This window comes from Diaphorina citri, unplaced genomic scaffold (assembly GCF_000475195.1).
Source record: "Diaphorina citri unplaced genomic scaffold, Diaci psyllid genome assembly version 1.1 scaffold936, whole genome shotgun sequence".
Lineage (NCBI taxonomy): Eukaryota > Metazoa > Arthropoda > Insecta > Hemiptera > Psyllidae > Diaphorina > Diaphorina citri.
Genome location: NW_007378367.1, coordinates 86,748 through 106,098, shown reverse-complemented (window position 1 = coordinate 106,098; position 19,351 = coordinate 86,748). Strand labels below are relative to the sequence as shown.

General features: G+C 37.7%; 1 protein-coding gene across 1 annotated transcript; it reads right to left on the bottom strand.

The window, feature by feature from the left end:
• Nucleotides 1-2,030: 2,030 nt before the first annotated feature.
• LOC113469049 lies at nucleotides 2,031-5,079 on the bottom strand. The gene is made up of 2 exons (XM_026826458.1): nucleotides 3,698-5,079; nucleotides 2,031-2,739 (listed from the first exon to the last, which is right to left on the bottom strand). The coding sequence occupies exons 1-2, from the start codon at nucleotides 4,493-4,495 to the stop codon at nucleotides 2,686-2,688; spliced, it is 852 nt and encodes a 283-aa protein (XP_026682259.1). The 5' UTR covers nucleotides 4,496-5,079; the 3' UTR covers nucleotides 2,031-2,685.
• Between the last annotated feature and the right edge of the window lie 14,272 nt (nucleotides 5,080-19,351).

Here is a 19,351-nt window from a genome sequence, read left to right as displayed (position 1 = left end):
TTTTGAAAAATTAATTGCCGAGCAAATAGTCTCTTTTTTGAATTATTTTGGACTCTTTTCCCCTAACCAATTCGGATTCCGGAAATCTCTATCAACAACGGATGCTGTTAATTTTTTTAATAAATTTATAGCCGCAGCATTCAATAACAAACAATATCTTCATGCTACTCTTTGTGACCTCTCACGAGCTTTTGAATGTTTGAACCACAATATTCTGCTGAATAAATTAAAACACTATAAATTCGACGTCACCAGCATAAAATTATTAAAATCATACTTCGTAGATAGAAAACAACAAGTTCAATTTGATGGCGAAAAGTCCACTCCTCGTAACATAGTAACAGGTATCCCAACCGGCTCAATCTTGGGACCGCTTTTATTTTTACTGTATATTAACGACCTTCCAGCAAATTTGCCCCAGAACGCCAAGGGTATGCTATTTGCTGATGATTCGACCTTATTTGTTAGCGGTTCTAGCTTGGAGTCGGTCCTTGTAATGAGCCGTGAATTGGTTGGTGGTGCGCAGGTGTGGTTCGATTCCAACAGACTCCATCTGAATCACAGTAAAACTCATCAAATTACCTTCTCTTTGCGTCCTATCGATTTATCTGACAATCCATCCCAGGTGAGACTTCTTGGCTTACTTGTTGACCCACACCTGACTTGGCAGCATCATATTGATAGTGTGTCAGATAAGCTGAATAGTCGCCTATTTCTCCTGTACCGACTTAAAAGAGAAGTATCATTTCCCTTGGCAGCATCATATTGATAGTGTGTCAGATAAGCTGAATAGTCGCCTATTTCTCCTGTACCGACTTAAAAGAGAAGTATCATTTCCCATCATATTGATAGTGTGTCAGATAAGCTGAATAGTCGCCTATTTCTCCTGTACCGACTTAAAAGAGAAGTATCATTTCCAACAATAAAAAATGCCTACTATGGGCTGTTTCATTCGTTACTGACCTATGGGTTACTCTTATGGGGCCATACATCTAGAGCTCTAGAACTATCAAGCGCGCCGGGAGGCGCGCGAACGTCAAGAGTTCGCAGCACCGCCCGGCCTATATTAACACGAAACAGAATTTCAGCGTTTTTCGGCATTTTTTTATATTACAAAAAAAAGGCTGTTCGCATAATTGCTGGACTCCCTTTTAATAGTCATCTGAAACCTTCTTTTATTGATTTGGAAATCTTAACTTTACCATCACTCTTTATCTTGCAGTGCGTTATGTACGTTAAAAACAACTTAAATCAGTATACATCATTTAGTAACGTACATGTACATAGTCACGATACCAGAAATAAAACCGACTTGGTACCTCAATTTCATCGAGTAGGTAAACAGTTCGAGAAACGGCCCAAATTACTTCGCTATTGCCATGTATAACAAAATACCCGAAAATAAAAGAGATATCTGTCAGTAAACCAATTTAAAAGATACATGGTAAATACCTTAAAGAGAAAAGCGTATATACTATAACTTTGATGAGTTCTTCTGTGATATTTGGGAGTGATCATTATGTAATCTACATGGTAAATACCTTAAAGAGAAAAGCGTATATACTATAACTTTGATGAGTTCTTCTGTGATATTTGGGAGTGATCATTATGTAATTCAATTCTAATCATCGCAGGTATATTTCAATAACATAGGTATATATTTTATTTTTTTAGCTCAGATTTTATACGGTAGGTAAGTTTTTTTTATATATCTCATTTTATTCCAGTCTTAAGTGCCTTTAATGTTCTTTGTCTTTTGTGTTTGACTTGTGTTTCACAATATTGTCTCGCACTTCGTGCTCGGGAGGGGGGCTTCGCCCCCCTCCACCCCCCGGGGGCTTCGCGTGTTCGCTACGCGGAGTTCAGAGTTGTGATTCTCAGATTGAGCCGCCCTGTCAACTACTTCATTTCCTGTTATACCGCAATGCGATGGACACCAAAGGAAGCGTAGAATCACCTCAACCGATTTCAGTTGTAGCCACAGTTGGTATATGCGATTTACTAAAGGATTGTTGTTGGATTTTACATTCTTGATAGCACACAGGGAACTTTTAGAGTCGCTTACAATTAGATATTGAGGAGAAGGCGAAGGTAACTGAGTGATTTTTTCCATACACTGCACAATGGCGAGTAATTCAGCAGTATAGATCGATATAATAGGACTTAGTTTGATGGAACACACTTCATCACCTATACTATATGCGCAACTAGCAGAGTCGACAGTTTTTGAACCGTCAGTGAAACAGAGTGTATGGTCTTTGTACACGTTGTTGATGACATCCATGAACTCTTTTCGGAAAATCACCGCTGAAGTATCAGATTTGTTGGAGGCTGATAAAGTACAGTCAACAGAAGGGAAAGGAACAGACCATGGTGGAACAGGCGGAAGGTAAGGCTCGATTTTACAGGTTGACAGGTGAGACGCGAATACATCTAACTTGCGAAAACGACAAGCTAATGGCAGCGGTTTCTTGGTTGTTTGAAATAAAAGATTTGGAACATCCTGGAGGAGGATTTTGTGAGCGGGATTAAGCGGACAAGCGGAGATCTTTGTAACATAGTTCATGACAAGTTTCATGCGTCTGATAAACAACGGGGGAATGTCCGATTCCACATATAGACTGGGAACTGGACTGGTCCGGTAGGCACCTGTAGCAATTCTTATACCCGCGTGATGGACAGGGTTCAACTTTGACAGGACGTGATCTTTAGCCGAACCGTAGACCGCCGAACCATAATCTAAAATGGGAAGAACATAGGATTTGTAAAATCTAATGAGGCTGGCTGAATGGATACCGATGTTTTTGTTACATACCATCTTTAGTGCATTGAGAGCTTTTAGGGCTTTTTCTTTGGTATAGTTAATATGGGGAACCCAGGTCAATTTGCTATCCCATATGAGACCGAGAAATTTAGTTGTGTTTGAAAAGTTAAGCTGGCGACCAGCAAAGGTAAGAACAGGTGTAGTACTATTACGTAACCTATTGAAGTTAACACAAATCGATTTCTCAGGTGAGAAAGTTACCCCATTTAGGTCAGCCCAATTTTTCAGAAGATTCAAAGTAGATTGTAAGCGGGGGACAATATTGTTCACAGTTTTACCTCTTGCAATTATCAAGAGATCGTCTATAAAGAGAACACTTCTAATAGGCAACTTTATGGTGTCAAAAACATCATTCATAAACAAAATAAAGAGCAAGGGACTCAACGAACTCCCTTGGGGTATACCATTATCTAGACTTTTTTTCACTGAAATTAATCCATTGCATTTCACACGTATTGTCCTTCCAGATAAGAAAAGTGAGAGATATCTCAGAAGGTTACCGTTCACACCAAACGAATGCAAGGTTTTGAGGATCTTATATCTCCACGTAAGGTCAAAGGCCTTTTGAATGTCGAAGAAGATTCCAATTGTATTTTCCTTATTTAAAAGGCCTTTGGTGACCTCATTCTCTAATAACAAGAGATTGTCAATGGTGGATCTCTTTTGGCGGCCACCACTTTGCCGGGGATTAAGAAAACCAAGTTTTTCCACCGTCCAAGACAACCTCTTATTTGCCATTTTCTCCAAAACTTTACCTAGGCAATTCAATAGTGAAATAGGTCTATAACTAGAGCAACAAGTAGCATCTTTACCAGGTTTAAGGAGAGGAACTATCAAAGCTTCCCTCCAGTTGGAAGGAAATAAACCACTTACCCAGATGAAGTTATAAATCTCTAATAGCTTGTCCAATGCAGACGTAGGTAGCTTTTGAATCATAATGAAGGATATACCGTCTGGGCCTGCTGCTTTGGACGAGCAAGACATAAGAGAGGAGATCATTTCATCATAAGCGAATGGAGAATTATACTCAGCATCATATTGGGTATCTATCGGAATGACATTACCTTCACATTGTTCCTTGTGGCTCAAAAATACATCTGAGTAATTATTGTTAGATGAAACATTGGTAAAATGAGTGACCAACGTGTTAGACATGGAGGCAGAGTCAAATAATAACTTAGTGGGATCAGAAAGATCCCGCAAAGCCTTAATATGACGGGGAGTATACTTCCCCCGCAACTTACCCATCTTATGGAACATCTCACCAGGTGTAGTGGAACTGTCGATAGAGGAAACAAAATTCGACCAACCCTCCCGTCTTTTGCGTTTCATCATTTGACGGGCAACAGCCCTAGCCCGCTTGAATGCGATGGTATTATCGAGAGTGGGGTGTCTTCTGGCCAATCTAAGACATTTACGCCTATTCCTGATAGCGGCCTTCAACTCGTCGTCCCACCATGGAATAGGGAATTTGTTAGTTGGTAACCGTTTTTTAGGAATTGCAAGATCAGCTGCATGAAGTATTGCACGGTTAACTACAGAAATAACATTGTCTATGTCAGGTTCATTATCGCCGTCACATATCAATGTGACTGAATCAAAATCTATACTAGACTGATATAACTCCCAGTTTGCCTTGTCAAAGTTCCAAATCACCGTATCAGAAGGCATGGGAGAAATGGAAGGAGCCTGATAGGATATAAGTATAGGATAATGATCAGATGACGAGAGATCATCAGTGACCGTCCATGTTGTATCCGGAAATAAGTCGGAAGAGCAAAAAGAAAGATCTATGCAAGAAAGAGAGTTATGTGTCAGATTATAGTGAGTGGGTTCCCCTGTATTCAAAAGATGAACATCAAGAGAATTACTCACAAATTTTTCCAATTCTTTTCCACGAGTGTCAATCTTCCTATCACCCCATAGAGGATTGTGGGCGTTAAAATCGCCCAATATGAAAAACGGAGAGGGTAACTGATGAAGAATATTGACTAAATCGGCTTCAGTATAGTGATACGATTGGGGTGGTGTATAGATGTTACAGACAGTAACAGGTCTAGGAATATTTGGAAATTTTATCTGAACTCCAACGCACTGCAAATTTGATGTTATATTGATCTGCTTTGAATAGCAAGTGTTGTGAACTAAAATACAAACCCCACCAGATGCTATTAAACCATCGCTAAAATCGCGTCTGTATACATCGTAATTTTTAAAAACAAAAGTTTTGGTCTCCAAGAGATGTGTTTCTTGTAAACAAATAGATATGTGAAGATGAGACAGCACATTCAGTGGTCCAGTATGAGAATCAGTTGATTTTTTATGTTGACTCTGGCTGCACGGATCATATTGTCAACACCAATGCACACTTTGAGAACTATGTGAAATTGAAAAACCCTATCCCTATATCAGTTGCCAAGGAGGGAGAGGCAATGTATGCCATTGGAATTGGTACAATTCATGGAAAAATCTTTTGTGACAAAGGCATCAGCAATTCATGTAAGTTGAAAAATGTATTTTTTGTTCCTACGGGACGTAGGAATTTGCTGTCAGTCAAAAAGATAACCGAACATGGTAATGTTGTTACTTTCACAAAAGGTGAAGCAAGAATTTACAATAATAAGAAGAAACTGATTGGTGTTGGTAAAGAGACCAACTTATTTGAGTTGACAATTCATGTTGAACCTAAAAATTATGAAAGTAATGTTGCAATAGATGAACTATGGCATAAACGTTTTGGCCATATTAGTTATCATGGTTTGAACCAAATCAAAAGGAAATCTTTGGTGAATGGAATGGACATTTCCAATGATGTTGATACCTCCAAATCATGTGAAGCATGTATTCAAGGTAAGATGAATAGATTACCATTTGGAAGTAGAAGAAGAGCCAAAGATGTGTTGGAGATTATTCATAGTGATGTTTGTGGACCAATCACTCCTGTATCCATAAATGATCACAGGTACTTTGTTACGTTCATGGAGGACTACACACACTTCTGTGTGGTGTATATGATGAAAACCTCACTCCTGTATCCATAAATGATCACAGGTACTTTGTTACGTTCATGGAGGACTACACACACTTCTGTGTGGTGTATATGATGAAAACAAAGGATGAAGTGTTATCCAAGTTCAAAGACTATTACAACATGACCAAGGCAAAATTCAATCGGACCATTCAAAAGTTGAGGTGTGACAATGGTGGGGAGTACACAGGAAAATTATTCCTGTGGTTTATTTGTGAACTACATACCAAATTTCAAGTCTCTAGCTTATACCGTTCCCGAGATATTGTTAAATTACACCGAAAAGCGGTAAAATGCCGCCAACCGTTGCACCGGTCTTAACCAAAAGTTTCGTGTTGCATCCTTGTCACACTTGACAGCTACATACCAAATTTCAAGTCTCTAGCTTTTACCGTTCTCGACCATGACCAAGGCAAAATTCAATCGGACCATTCAAAAGTTGAGGTGTGACAATGGTGGGGAGTACACAGGAAAATTATTCCTGTGGTTTTAGACAATACTATCCCGTAGGTACACTCCACAGCAGAATGGAAAGTCAGAGCGATTGAACAGAAGTATCATGGACAAGGCCAGGACAATGGTTGCTGATTCTGGTGTTGATAAATCATTATGGAATGAAGCCGTATGTGCTGCAGTATATGCGTTAAACCGCAGTCCAACAAATAGCCTAGATGACAATATAACCCCAGCTGAAATGTGGTATTCTGAGAAACCAAATGTGAAAAATTTAAAGGTATTTGGTTGCCTAGCTTATTATTATATTCCAAAAGAGAAAAGACTAAAACTTGATGTTAAAAGTGGCAAAGGTATTTTTGTAGGCTATTATCTCAGTGGTTATAGGATTTATGATTTAGAAACTAAGAAAGTCATTGTATCTAGGGATGTTAAATTTGATGAGTTGATTTTTCCCTGCAAAATAAGCACCATTATTCCTGATCATCAAAGTGAAGATGATGAATTGTATTCTGATAATGTAAATCAATGTATTGAAATTGATAAAACTGTATGTAAGGACAGAATAGAAAATTCTGAGTTACCTAATAAGAGACAGGTTAAGTTACCTTCAAAATTCCAAGATTTTGAAATGGATCATATGGCTTTCTGTGGTTTGAATTTTGTAGAAAATATTCCCAATTCTTATGAAGGAGCTTTGTCAAGCAATGATAGTACACAATGGTTAGGAGCTATTCAAAAGGAATTAGATTCTATCAAGAGTAACTCAACATGGGAAATAGTTGAAAAACCAGAAGGTGAAAAGATTTTGGAAACAAAGTGGGTTTTTGTTAGAAAAAACAATGAGGAAGGTCAAGAAAGTTACAAAGCTAGACTTGTTGTAAGAGGTTTTGCTCAGAGTAAAGATTCTATTAACTATGATGAAATTTATTCCCCAGTTGCTAAATTAAGTACCATCAGAACTCTTTTAGCATATTTCTCAATACCCTCTAGGTTGTAATACCTATTAGTTTTTAGCAAGGGAGGGTATTGAGAAATATGCTAAAAACTCGTATATCGATTCGATTATCGATACTTAGGTGTTTTTCCTGATGTGTTGAAGGGTTCTACAATTGTTCCCTTGTTTAAACAAGGCCCGCCGTTCCCCCAACCCACAACCTGTTAAATTTGAATGGGGAAAAAAGACTAACTCTTCGAACTTCTGATTAGAACTTGGAATATTTATAAACTTAATGTTTATTGATATTTGATGCAGGTTATTTAACACTCACAAACAAAGGTCTCTTATTGAAACTTATTAGGTCTTTACTTATTACAAAGTACTTGGAAAAATCACTGGGTCTCCTTCTAAAATAGTAAATAGAAAACCATACCGTTTTAGCCCTTTACAACAGGAAGCGGCGAGAAAAATTATAGATGAACTTCTTGAGGCTAAGGTTATTGAACCTAGTACGTCTGAGTTTGCCAGTCCTGCGTTACTAGTTCCTAAAAAGACAGGTGGCTTTAGAATGTGTGTCGACTATAGAGCTCTCAATGAAAACACGGTTCCTATCCGCTTTCCTCTACCTCTCATTGAAGATCAAATTTCTCGTTTGAAGGGAGCCAAGTTTTTCATATGTTTAGATATGGCTTCAGGTTACAATCAGATCCCAGTTAACTCTGATTCCGTTGAAAAAACAGCTTTTGTGACGTTCCACGGTTCCTGGCAATATTTAGCCATGCCGTTTGGATTACGAAATTCAGCTCCCGTTTTCCAACGAGCTGTAATGCAAGCTTTAGGAAATTTAGCTCACGAATATGTAGTCGTCTATATGGATGATATTCTCATCATAGCTGAGACAGTTGCTCAAGCTCTCGAAAGATTAGAGAGAACGCTATCAGCCCTCACTAAGGCAGGTTTTACAATGAATCTGTCCAAATGTTCCTTTATTGTTCCCCGCGTCTCGTACCTAGGATATGAGATAGAGAACGGAAAAATCCGTCCTAATGAGAAGAAGATAGAAGCCTTATCCCGACTTCCTCCACCGAAAACAGTTCAATCAGTTCAACAGTTCTTAGGTCTTGCTTCCTATTTTAGAAAATTCGTTAGAAACTTCTCTCAATTAGCGGCCCCATTGTTCAGATTGATTAGTGGTCCTCGACCTAATAAGGGTTCCAAATCCATAGATTGGCAACCGGAACATGAAGTGGTGAGACAAAAGATAATTTCGATTCTGACCAGTAGTCCGGTATTGAGGATATTCGATCCAAATTTACCCATAGAATTACATACAGATGCTTCTAGTGTAGGATATAAGTAAATCCTTTCTTTTTTTTTTTCTTTTTAAACCTGAACGGCTTCAATGAATCGGTTAGATTGGTTCGGTAGGTAGGTACCTACTTACTTAAACCTATGAACCTACCGTGTTTTTAACGAGTACTTACCTAAGTACGGGAGATTTGTAAATTCGATAGGTTCTTTTTATTGAGGTCGCTGACTTGGACTGGGGTTTTGGTTGGAAATCTAATTACCGGCTCGGTTAACGTTTAACGCCTCACCATTTTCATTCTGGTCATGGTGTATGGTTAATACGTATGGTACCTGTTTTTAGTGCATTAATGCCGCTATACTTATTACGCAGCTATTATTTTAGAGATATATGTATGTAATTAGACAGGTAGGTAGATTGGTTCAAACACAAATTGGTGCTTGGTGGGTACGTGAACAGCAATGTACGTTATTTTTCTCCTCATAGTGACTCTGACGTCTACTTTTTCTCCAAAATCACTTGAAGGAGAAGACAATAGGAACAGGATTTGGCTCAACATACAGACATTTTATAAACATACTTATTGTAATAGGGAGTAAGAAAGTGGAGTCTTTCCCCATTTGTATGAAATATAATTTCACAGTCTAATTTCACATTTTACAAGAGTTTCTAGGTAGGTACCAAAAACAAGGAAGATTCCCACCGAGAAAGCTATTTTGCTTTGTTGTTGTTGCTGCTGCTTTTATACCTAGGTACTTCATGTACATAATCATGTGACTAGGACACTGGGACTAGGTGACAAGTAGGTACCTAAATGACATTTGACATTTAAGATTTTAAGAGTAATTATAAAACACTTTCATTGTTCCATAATATCATGACAAAATTATTTTGAATTTTATATTATCTTATATGAATTTTATATAGAAATAATTGACCATTGTACAATGTACTTCAATGTATTTCATGTGCAAATAAAACATATTCTATTCTATTCTATTCTATTCTATTCTATTCTCCCTTTCCTCCCCCCTCCAGATAAAAGCAGGGGTCCCTCAAGGGTCTGTATTGGGTCCCCTTCTTTTCCTTCTCTTCATCAATGACATCACCTCAGCAGATCCTTCGGCTTTCCTGACTCTGTTTGCTGACGACACCACTGTACTGGTGAGTTCTCACGATCGTGATAGTGTCTTCAGAAGATCTGCGGAGGTGATGTCAAAGATTCAAACCTGGTTTCAAACCAATAAACTCCATCTAGGTAAATGAAGGGAAAACATCCTACCTTTACTTCAACTCTTCCTCCACTCCCCTCTCCCCCATCATAATCCCTGGCCTTTCAATTTCTCCCTCCACAGAGGTCAAGTTCTTGGGACTTGTAGTGGACTGCAAACTAAAATGGCAACTCCATCTTCAACAACTCCACTCTAAACTTTTAACAGCCATATTTGCAGTCCGCTCGGTACGAAAGAATGTTGACTCCTGTACTGCTCTCCTATCTTATCATTCCTATTTCCATAGTCTGATAAGCTATGCCATAGTGTTCTGGGGATTCACCAACATAGAATTCAGTGGAAACTTGAAGAAAAATCGAATTGAAAAAATAGTAGTTTTTAAAGAGATACAAAAAAATCTTTTTCTCAAGCCTCTGGTTGTCTTTGAGGGAGGGTTTTACCAAAACAAGGAATCTTATATTTTAGTAAATTTTGTGTTCTTTTCAATGGTACAATCAGTTTTTTATTATCTTTATTGGTTTAAGATATAAAGGCGTTTTAAGTTGACGAGGTATGAAAAATGTCGAAAAACAGGAAATCCTTCATAACTCCGCCCCTGTTGAAAATCGGATCTGTCCAGATAGCTTTTTCTGGTAGCCCTTTAGGTCCTACATCAACCCTCAAGCGTTGTACAGTCGTTCGCGGGACACCCTGTATATTGTATTATGAAATAAAGAGATGTAAATGTTAAAAAAAAAGATAACATGATTAGTCCAAAATAACAACACTGGACTTTCCAAATACACTGGACTACTGGACTGTCCAAAAACACTGGACTATAAAAAGGCTAAAAAGGCCATGTCAACTTTTGAAACTATTGTTTTATTTACTGCTCTCTGCTAGATACAGTTTGAAATAGTCAAAAGGTTATGGGCCCAGTGTTTGTAAAAAGTCCAGTGTATTTGGAATCTCCAGTGTATCTGGTATGTAAAATTACTTCAGTGTATCTGGTATGTAAATTTACTCAAGTATATTGAAAGTCCAGTGTTTTTGGACAGTCCAGTATTCCAGTGTTTTTGGACATAAAAAGGCTAAAAAGGCCATGTCAACTTTTGAAACTATTGTTTTATTTACTGCTCTCTGCTAGATACAGTTTGAAATAGTCAAAAGCATCTACTCCAAGCCTGCAGAACTATTCTAATCTCACTCTTTCTTCTCAGCCTAAACCACTGGACCGATTTTGATGGTTGATGGCTCATTTTTTTTCTCGTGAGTGGTAGCTGTGTCTTTTCATATTTTCAAGGCCCCCAAAGGACCCTTCGGCTTTAAATTTGATAAAAGACTGATTTTCTTCTCATAATATTGGGTTTTAACTTATAAGGTGATAGTTTTAAAAGTTGGTTAGGCCTTAGGACCAGTGCTATGTATTAGGGATAGCAATCCCGCAGGCTTTTGAATCCCGCGATATAATAACATATAATTTCTGATTTCAATAGACACAAAGGGCGTATTTGGCCTTTCTGTTTTTCTTCTAAAACGCCGGGTTTTACCTGATGAGGTGATACATAATATCCAAAGTTGGGTAGGACCAGCTACATGAAAGTTAAACCCAATGATGTTATTATGGTATTTTTCACTCGGAAATGTTCGGAACTTACCAAAACTTACCCAATGATGTTATTACGGCATTTTTCACTCGGAAATGGTCGGAACTTACTAAAACTTACCGAAAGATATTACCATCGATTTAATTTTAAAGCATTGCACGCCGCCAATGCAGTAAAGCAGAAGTGAGATTAGAGGAAAGAGGAGTGTAATGAGGGGAAAGAAAGGTAGGTGGCACGCCGCCAATGCAGTGAAGCAGAAGTAATATTAGAGGAATCCATCTTCATCCTGCAGAAAAGGGCTGTAAGGGCGGTCTTTGGCCTTTGGCATTGGTCAAATGGCCGAAGTGTGTCCTGCAAACCCCTGTTCCTGCAGCATAAAATACTGACCGTGTACGCCCAAGCTATCCTGGATACTCTTCTGCTGATCCATAAACTCTCCTCCTCACTTCCTAGACACAGAAATGTCCATCAGCATGATACACGAAATAGAAATCAAATTCTCATTTCGAGAAATATGCTGATGGACAAGTCTTTTCTAAAACAGGGAATAACTCTCTACAACAAACTTCCTCCAGCTGTCAGGGAAATGAGGGAGGAGATGTTTAAATCAACCCTTAAAGAGTACCTTCTAAATCTTGCTCCTTATTACAGCATTGAGGAGTTCCAGGGTGACTTGGTTACTCATGTTCACGGTCAGTCTACCTAACATCTATATTCACTCTTCTTCTTCTTCTTCCCCTTCTTGTTCTTCCCCTTCTTCTTCCCCTTCTTCTTCTTCTTCTTGGCGTTCGTTCGTTCGCCGTTCGTTCGTTCGTTCAACACTATCAGAATCCTGTGTACAGTAATAAAAGAGAGGTACCATACCAACTAAGGCGACAGCAGGAATTCGAAAGCAGTTCTGTATATACGAAGTATGGTGAACGATTATTGTCCTACACAGTACCTAAATTATTAAACCGATACCAAGCAGAAATAAACCAAGAAGAACATCCGAAATCTGTCAAAACAAAACTAAAAAGAATAATCACTGAAGAAGAGCTTTAGAAAGAAAAAGGAAGAAACAAAAAAAAAATCCAAAATGCCTACCTGAGTACCTACAGATCAACATGAAAAATTAAAAACCACCGAGCAACAATAAGAACATGAGAAGAGGAAAAACCATCTCTAAAGAAGTTGTTTTATTAGCTTAGGAGATGTATCATGTTTATTATTACGAGCAACAATAAGAACATGAGAAGAGGAAAAACCATCTCTAAAGAAGTTGTTTTATTAGCTTAGGAGATGTATCATGTTTATTATTAATTGTAAAAATAAAATGTTACAATGTTTCAATTCAATTCTTCCCCTTCTTCTTCTTTTTCTTCCTCCCCATATTCTTTTTCCTCTTTCTCCTCCTCCTCCTCCTCTTATCAAAGAAGATCAAACTTACAAAACAGAGAGAAATGTATTATGCCGGGAATATAAATAAATTTATGTAAAAGAATCAATGAACAGAGGTGAACTTGATAGGGAGCTCATCGCTTGCTCTGAAAAGAGGTCTACTTTTTGACCAACCTCAGTGGTGCAGTTTGTTGTTAGCACGATGGACTTTGAATCTGAAGGTTGGTGGTTTTCCTTTACGCTCGTCACATTTCAGTTGTTGCTCTCTGTATTCATTATGTTTGTAATTCTGTATTGATATGTAATTTCCATGTAAAATTGTAAAACAAGCAAACGTACATTTGTACAAATAAATGCTTTTTACCTCACGTCCTTCCCAGCGAAATAAAATTAAAATTTGGTCCCGCACAAGCAAACGTACATTTGTACAAATAAATGCTTTTTACCTCACGTCCTTCCCAGCGAAATAAAATTAAAATTTGGTCCCGCAAAAAAATCCCTTATTATATCCCACGAAATAATTCTAAAAGGCGAAAAAAACTTTCGCAAATGATAAGATTGAATGATATGGTTAGGTAGCTCGTGAAAAGAACTTTCACAAATAATAAACTTTCTGGGAATGATAGGGTTAGGTAGCACGAGTTAAGTAATGGCCCATATGCCCTCATATTTAACCATTCAAAGTGTCAACTCTTTTCTAACAGGTCTATTTCAAATATTAGAATACGTAAACAAACCAAGGATCATACCTAAGATTTGACATCTCTTTCTTTTCAAGTCATAAAAGCCCTCGAAGGAAGCGATCCCCAAATCTCAAGTATCACTAATGTACCAGTATTACCTAGGTAATTTTCTCAGTTGAATATTTTCTTCTGCTCCTCTACACTTCTGCTTTGTTCATGAAATGTTTGTACTCTTCTACGCTGATGAAATGAAATTTTGAAATGCATGTACACTTATGAGGAGAATGTTTTTATACTGGAACGCAATTTTTACTTGAAAAATGTTACTGGATTCACTGTCTTTTATAAAATGTCTATCTGGAACTGTCTCTTACCCAAAGTGGGTAACCACGCTCTGCTACCAAACAAGCTGTGGGGTTTTTCCGGCCTTCTTCTTCCTAACCCGCCGTTCCCCCAACCCACAACCTGTTAAATTTGAATGGGGAAAAAAGACTAACTCTTCGAACTTCTGATTAGAACTTGGAATATTTTTACACATAAAGTTTATTGATATTTTCAGACAGGTTATTTAACACTCACAAACAAAGGTCTCTTATTGAAACTTATAGTTTTTGGACAGTCCAGTAGTCCAGTGTTTTTGGACAGTCCAGTAGTCCAGTGTATTTGGAAAGTCCAGTGTTGTTATTTTGGACTAATCATGTTATCCAAGATGAATATGAACATGCCATTGTTCAATGGTGAAGGATTCAATTCCTGGAAGTTCAGAATGGAGAACCTTCTTTCAGAACAGGGGGTGTTGGGAGCTATAAACTCGAAAGATTTCACCACTGTTGGCACAACTGCTGAAATAGAGAAAGCTGTAAAGCTTGATTGTAAAGCAAAGAACCTAATCGTTCAATGTGTTGGGGATTCACAGCTGAACTCTTTGCGAAACAAAACAAGTGCATATGAAATGTGGGTGACTCTGGTTAATAATTTTGAAAAGAAGGGATTGTGTGGCAAATTGATTGTAGGTAAAGAGAAAATTATTCTCAATCAAAATGAAGCCTGACGAAAATCTTGAAATGTATATCACTAGGTTTGAAAACCTACTCAATGAACTTAGGTCAATTGACAGTAAAGATATGTCAGATGAAGATATGATATGTCTTCTGCTCATGGGACTTACTCCCAAGTACGACATCATTGTCTCCGTTATTGAAAATATGGAAAGCTCAGAACTCTCTTATGAAATTGTCAAGAGAAAGCTCAAAAATGTAGATGAAAAGACGGAGGGAGCTTCCATGGACAAAAGGTCAAATTTAGATCAAATGGTGTTTCACACCAACAAGACAAAAGTGTGTCATTATTGTAAAAAAGCTGGTCATATAAAAAAAAGATTGTTATACATATAAGAACCAACAGAAGTTCAAGTCTAAATTCAACAAAAATCATAGTTTCTCACGATCGTGACAGTGTCTTCAGAAGATCTGCGGAGGTGATGTCAAAGATTCAAACCTGGTTTCAAACCAATAAACTCCATCTAGGTTCTCTAACTTTGGATCTCACAAAAAACTATAACTGAATACAAAACTAAAATTTCCTACAAAGGCTTGAAGGGTTCCGAAATCTTTCTCCTACAAAAACGGGCACTGAGGGCTGTCTTTGGGTTCGGGAGGCGCGACTCCTGCAGAACCCTGTTCAAGGATAGTAATATCCTGACACTGTACGGACAGGTGATCTGGACTCTTGCGTCCTCATTCATAAATTGCAGAACACTCTTTCCCGACACTCTGATAGCCACCACTATCCTACCCGTATCCGAGATAATATTGTTATAATTATAAGTCGGGAAAGAATGTTCGGCAATTCTGTGTTATTGGTACTTAACACTCATCAAAACCAGAAAATACATCGAAGGGGAAATGTTATTTACTTACACAAATTGCAATTTTGTCAGGACATGTCCTGAAAAATGGGCTGTGCTCACATAGGTCCTAAGAAGCGGGGTGGGAACCGCGCACCGGTGTTGCCAGATGTACATTGTACCTATCATTTCTCCAGGCTATACTTCCCGTCCTTTCCCGCCAGTTACGTGTTTTGTTTTGAAGGTCTCGAGTATAAAACATTGAGATCGCCTAGGGGTCCGGATGTTGTTTACATTTTCAAGCAACCTTATTGGTGCTGGTGCAGAGCTAGTTGTGTTTCCTAACCTCGCTGTAACCTCGCTGGATGCTCCAATCAGAATAGAGAAAAATGCCGGACACCTAGACACTCCCTAAAACATTTGGTGCTGCGTTTGGCGGTATTTTACCGCTTTTTGGCGGTTTTCGGTGTAATTTAACAATATCTCGGGAACGGTGACAGCTAGAGACTTGAAATTTAGTATGTAGATGTCAAATGTGACAAGAATGCGACTCAAAAACCGCTTTTTGGTGGTTTTGGGTGTAATTTAACAATATCTTGGAAACGGTATGGGCTAGAGACTTGAAATTTAGCATGTAGATGTCAAATGTAACAAGGATGCGACACGAAACTTTTGATTAAGATAGGTGCTGCGGTTGGCGGTATTTTACCGCTTTTTGGCGGTTTTATGTGTAATTTAACAATATCTCGGGAACGGTAACAGCTAGACTTGAAATTTAGTATGTAGATGTCAAATGTGACAAGAATGCGACTCAAAACTTTTGGTTAAGATAGGTGCTGCATTTGGCGATATTTTACCGCTTATTGGTGGTTTTGGGTGTAATATAACAATATCTTTGAAACGGTATGGGCTAGAGACTTGAAATTTAGTATATAGATGTCAAATGTGACAAGAATGCGACTCAAAACTTTTGATTAAGATAGGTGCTGCGTTTGGTGATATTTTACCGCTTATTGGTGGTTTTGGGTGTAATTTAACAATATCTCGGGAACGGTAACAGCTAGAGACTTGAAATTTATAGTAAAGTATGGAACAACATTTAAACCAAGTCCTGTATTATAAGTCCTATAATACGGGCTTTCGAGAAGTTCCTATAAAATCAACTCCAAAGACTGGCTGTTCATTTTTAAATTAATTCTTACTGATATCTTTCGGTGAAACGACCATCTTTACAATTTGGCTTTAATAGAGGCAATTTCCCTGTATTACAGGACTTATAAGATTCATGAAACAGGGCCCAGAACTCGTTTGATAAGAAGTAGTTTATTACCAAAATTACTCGAAGATATTTGCGGATTTTTCCTGGAAGAAAACAATAGAAGATTTGCGAAAATTAAAATCAAAGAGAAACTTGTTGAAGTAAATACCAATAACAATTGAAAATTGAAGTATGTAGGTACATACACACAGTGCATTCATAAATTCCCCCCCACCTTAATTTTTGAACTGATGAATTTAGATACCTGAAATTTTGTATACAAATCTGTATTTACCTCTAGTTTCTTATAGGCTATGTAAAATTCAGGGACTTTTTCAGGGTCGGCCCCAGGGGTGCCAACTTTAAAATCTTAAACAAGAACCCCATATTTGTGATACATCGTATCAAAGGTCTTAAAGAACGTAGTACATTGGTACAAGTTTGAGATCGATCCGATTACCAGGGCCGGAGTTATAGTCCTTTAAAATTTTCATTTTCCCATGTTCTCCCGCCAATAGGGGAAGCACCAAAAATAAGAAATTCATATCAATTGGTGATTTGTGCTTCAAATAGGTCCCACTAATGGTTCATATTGAAATCCAGAACCAAAAATGAAATTTAGACTTCCGGCCCAGATGGCCTCCGGGGTTGAAAAAGGATGTTTCGAAAATGGTTCATATTGAAATCCAGAACCAAAAATGAAATTTAGACTTCCGGCCCAGATGGCCTCCGGGGTTGAAAAAGGATGTTTCGAAATCTAGGCGCACGGCAGTGCGCCAGGCCAAGTAAATATTACAAGTACTCTTTAGAAAAAAAATAATAATAATAATAATAATAATAATGATAAAAAGACAAAACCACTCACAATATCAATTGGAAATCGTGTCTCAGGTGTATTCGGATCAAAATATTGTGCTCTGGCTCGTGGTTTTAACAGTTTGTCGATTAAAATGAAAAAAGTTATGACCTGAAAACTAACACAAGGTCTGAAATTTTTTGAAAAGTGGTTTTTGGACTTTACTCGGAAACGAAGCCGAAGTTAGGAAAATGACCCACAGAACCTAGTTGGAAATGATGAGATTTACCTACCCTGAGCCGTTGTCAGTGTTTTTATGGGGCACCCTGTACATTATGTGTATATTTTTTCTCTCATGAAATTACCTAGGTACCTACCTACCTACCTACATACTTGGATTTTTTCAACCCTATTATGTTTACCTATACTAAATTACCTATCGTATGTTTCAACGGTCAAACTTTCTTGAATCGCACGAGTTTCTTTTTAACTATTTAATTGTTGAAATATTATCTAGATGTTACGTATGTACTTATGGTTTTGGGGGGCCTATTTCCGTAACTTCTTTGATATCCTGAACCGTTTTGTCAGTAGGTAGAGCCGAAAATCGTCAAAAAGGGACCGTAAAATTGCTGCACGCTGCATGGACCTTAACTCCTAACCAAAATGTTTTGTACCCCCAGAAGGTTGCTCATTTGTAAAAGTTCTCTTTGAATGCTCGACAAAAAGGCCATCACTCCGGCCCTGGTTGTCGGATCGAGCTCAAACTTATACTAATGTACTACGTTATTTAAGACCTTGGATATGATGTATCACAAATAGGGGGTTCTCATTTAAGATTTTTAAAGTTGGCCCCCCTGGGCCGACCCTGAAAAAGTCTCTGAATTTTTACATAGCCTATAAGAAACTAAATACATCAGGCTTGTATACAAAATTTCAGGTTTCTAAATTCATTGGTTCAAAAATTAAGGTGGGGGGAGGGGGGACTTTATGAATGCACTGTAGGTATAAAGAAACGAAAGAAGAAGAATCGCCTACACCCCCAAGAAGTTTTCGTAAGCTTTGGGGGTAATGTAACCTTTGAAAATATGTTGTTATAAATAAAGTTGTTTTCATTCAATTCAATTCAATTCTTCTTCTTCTTCTTCTTCTTCTTCTTCTTCTTCTTCTTCTTCTTCTTCTTCTTCGTCTTCTTCTTCGTCTTCTTCTTCGTCGTCTTCTTCTTCTTCTTCTTCTTCTTCTTCTTCTTCTTCTCCTTCTTCTTCTTCCTCTTCTTCTTTCTTCTTCTTCTTCTTCTTCTTCTTCTTCTTCTTCTTCTTCTCCTTCTTCTTCTTCCTCTTCTTCTTCTTCTTCTCCACATATTCTTCTTCTTCTTCTTCTTCTTCTTCTTCTTCTTCTTCTTCTTCTTCTTCTTCTTCTTCTTCTTCGTCTTCGTCTTCATCTTCGTCTTCTTCTTCTTCTTCTTCTTCTTCTTCTTCTTCTTCTTCTTCTTCTTCTTCTCCTTCTTCTTCTTCCTCTTCTTCTTCTTCTTCTTCTCCACATATTTCTTCGATTAATTTAGGTATTAAATTTGACAGTATTTTCGTTCCATAATTAGTATATGCTCTTGTTCTTCTGAAATGTGGTCTCCGCATGTTGTACTGGTTTTGTTCTATTTGTTTGTACTCTTCTTTATGAAAGTGGTCTTTTTTTTGGTGCACGCTTGACGTGCATGAATTTGGTCTTGGTTTCATTTATTTTCAAGCCTACTTCGCTTGTTTCTTTTATTAATACTTTGGTGAGTTCTTAATTAATTTAACCACTTTTTTTAAATTTTCAGCTTTTGAGTCGGAGGACACTAACTTGTTTAATATTGATTTTAAGTTTTGTCATACACCGCCTGAAATAGGTACTTACACCTGATTAGTAAAATTAATAATTATGTTTTACGGATCTTCATCAAAACAAAATAATATTTGATAGAAAGTATTGAAGATTTCATTACCTTGTATATTAGGTTGTACTTAGGTACTGGTA

What these genes read in the sequence shown, in the direction of transcription:
- LOC113469049 (XM_026826458.1), bottom strand. Translation starts at nt 4,495, where the DNA reads ATGCCTTCTGATACGGTGATTTGGAACTTTGACAAGGCAAACTGGGAG. An exon ending in AGATTTATAACTTCATCTGG is followed by an intron (nt 2,740 to 3,697) that starts GTAAGTGGTTTA and finishes TTCCCATTTTAG; the next exon opens with ATTATGGTTCGGCGGTCTAC.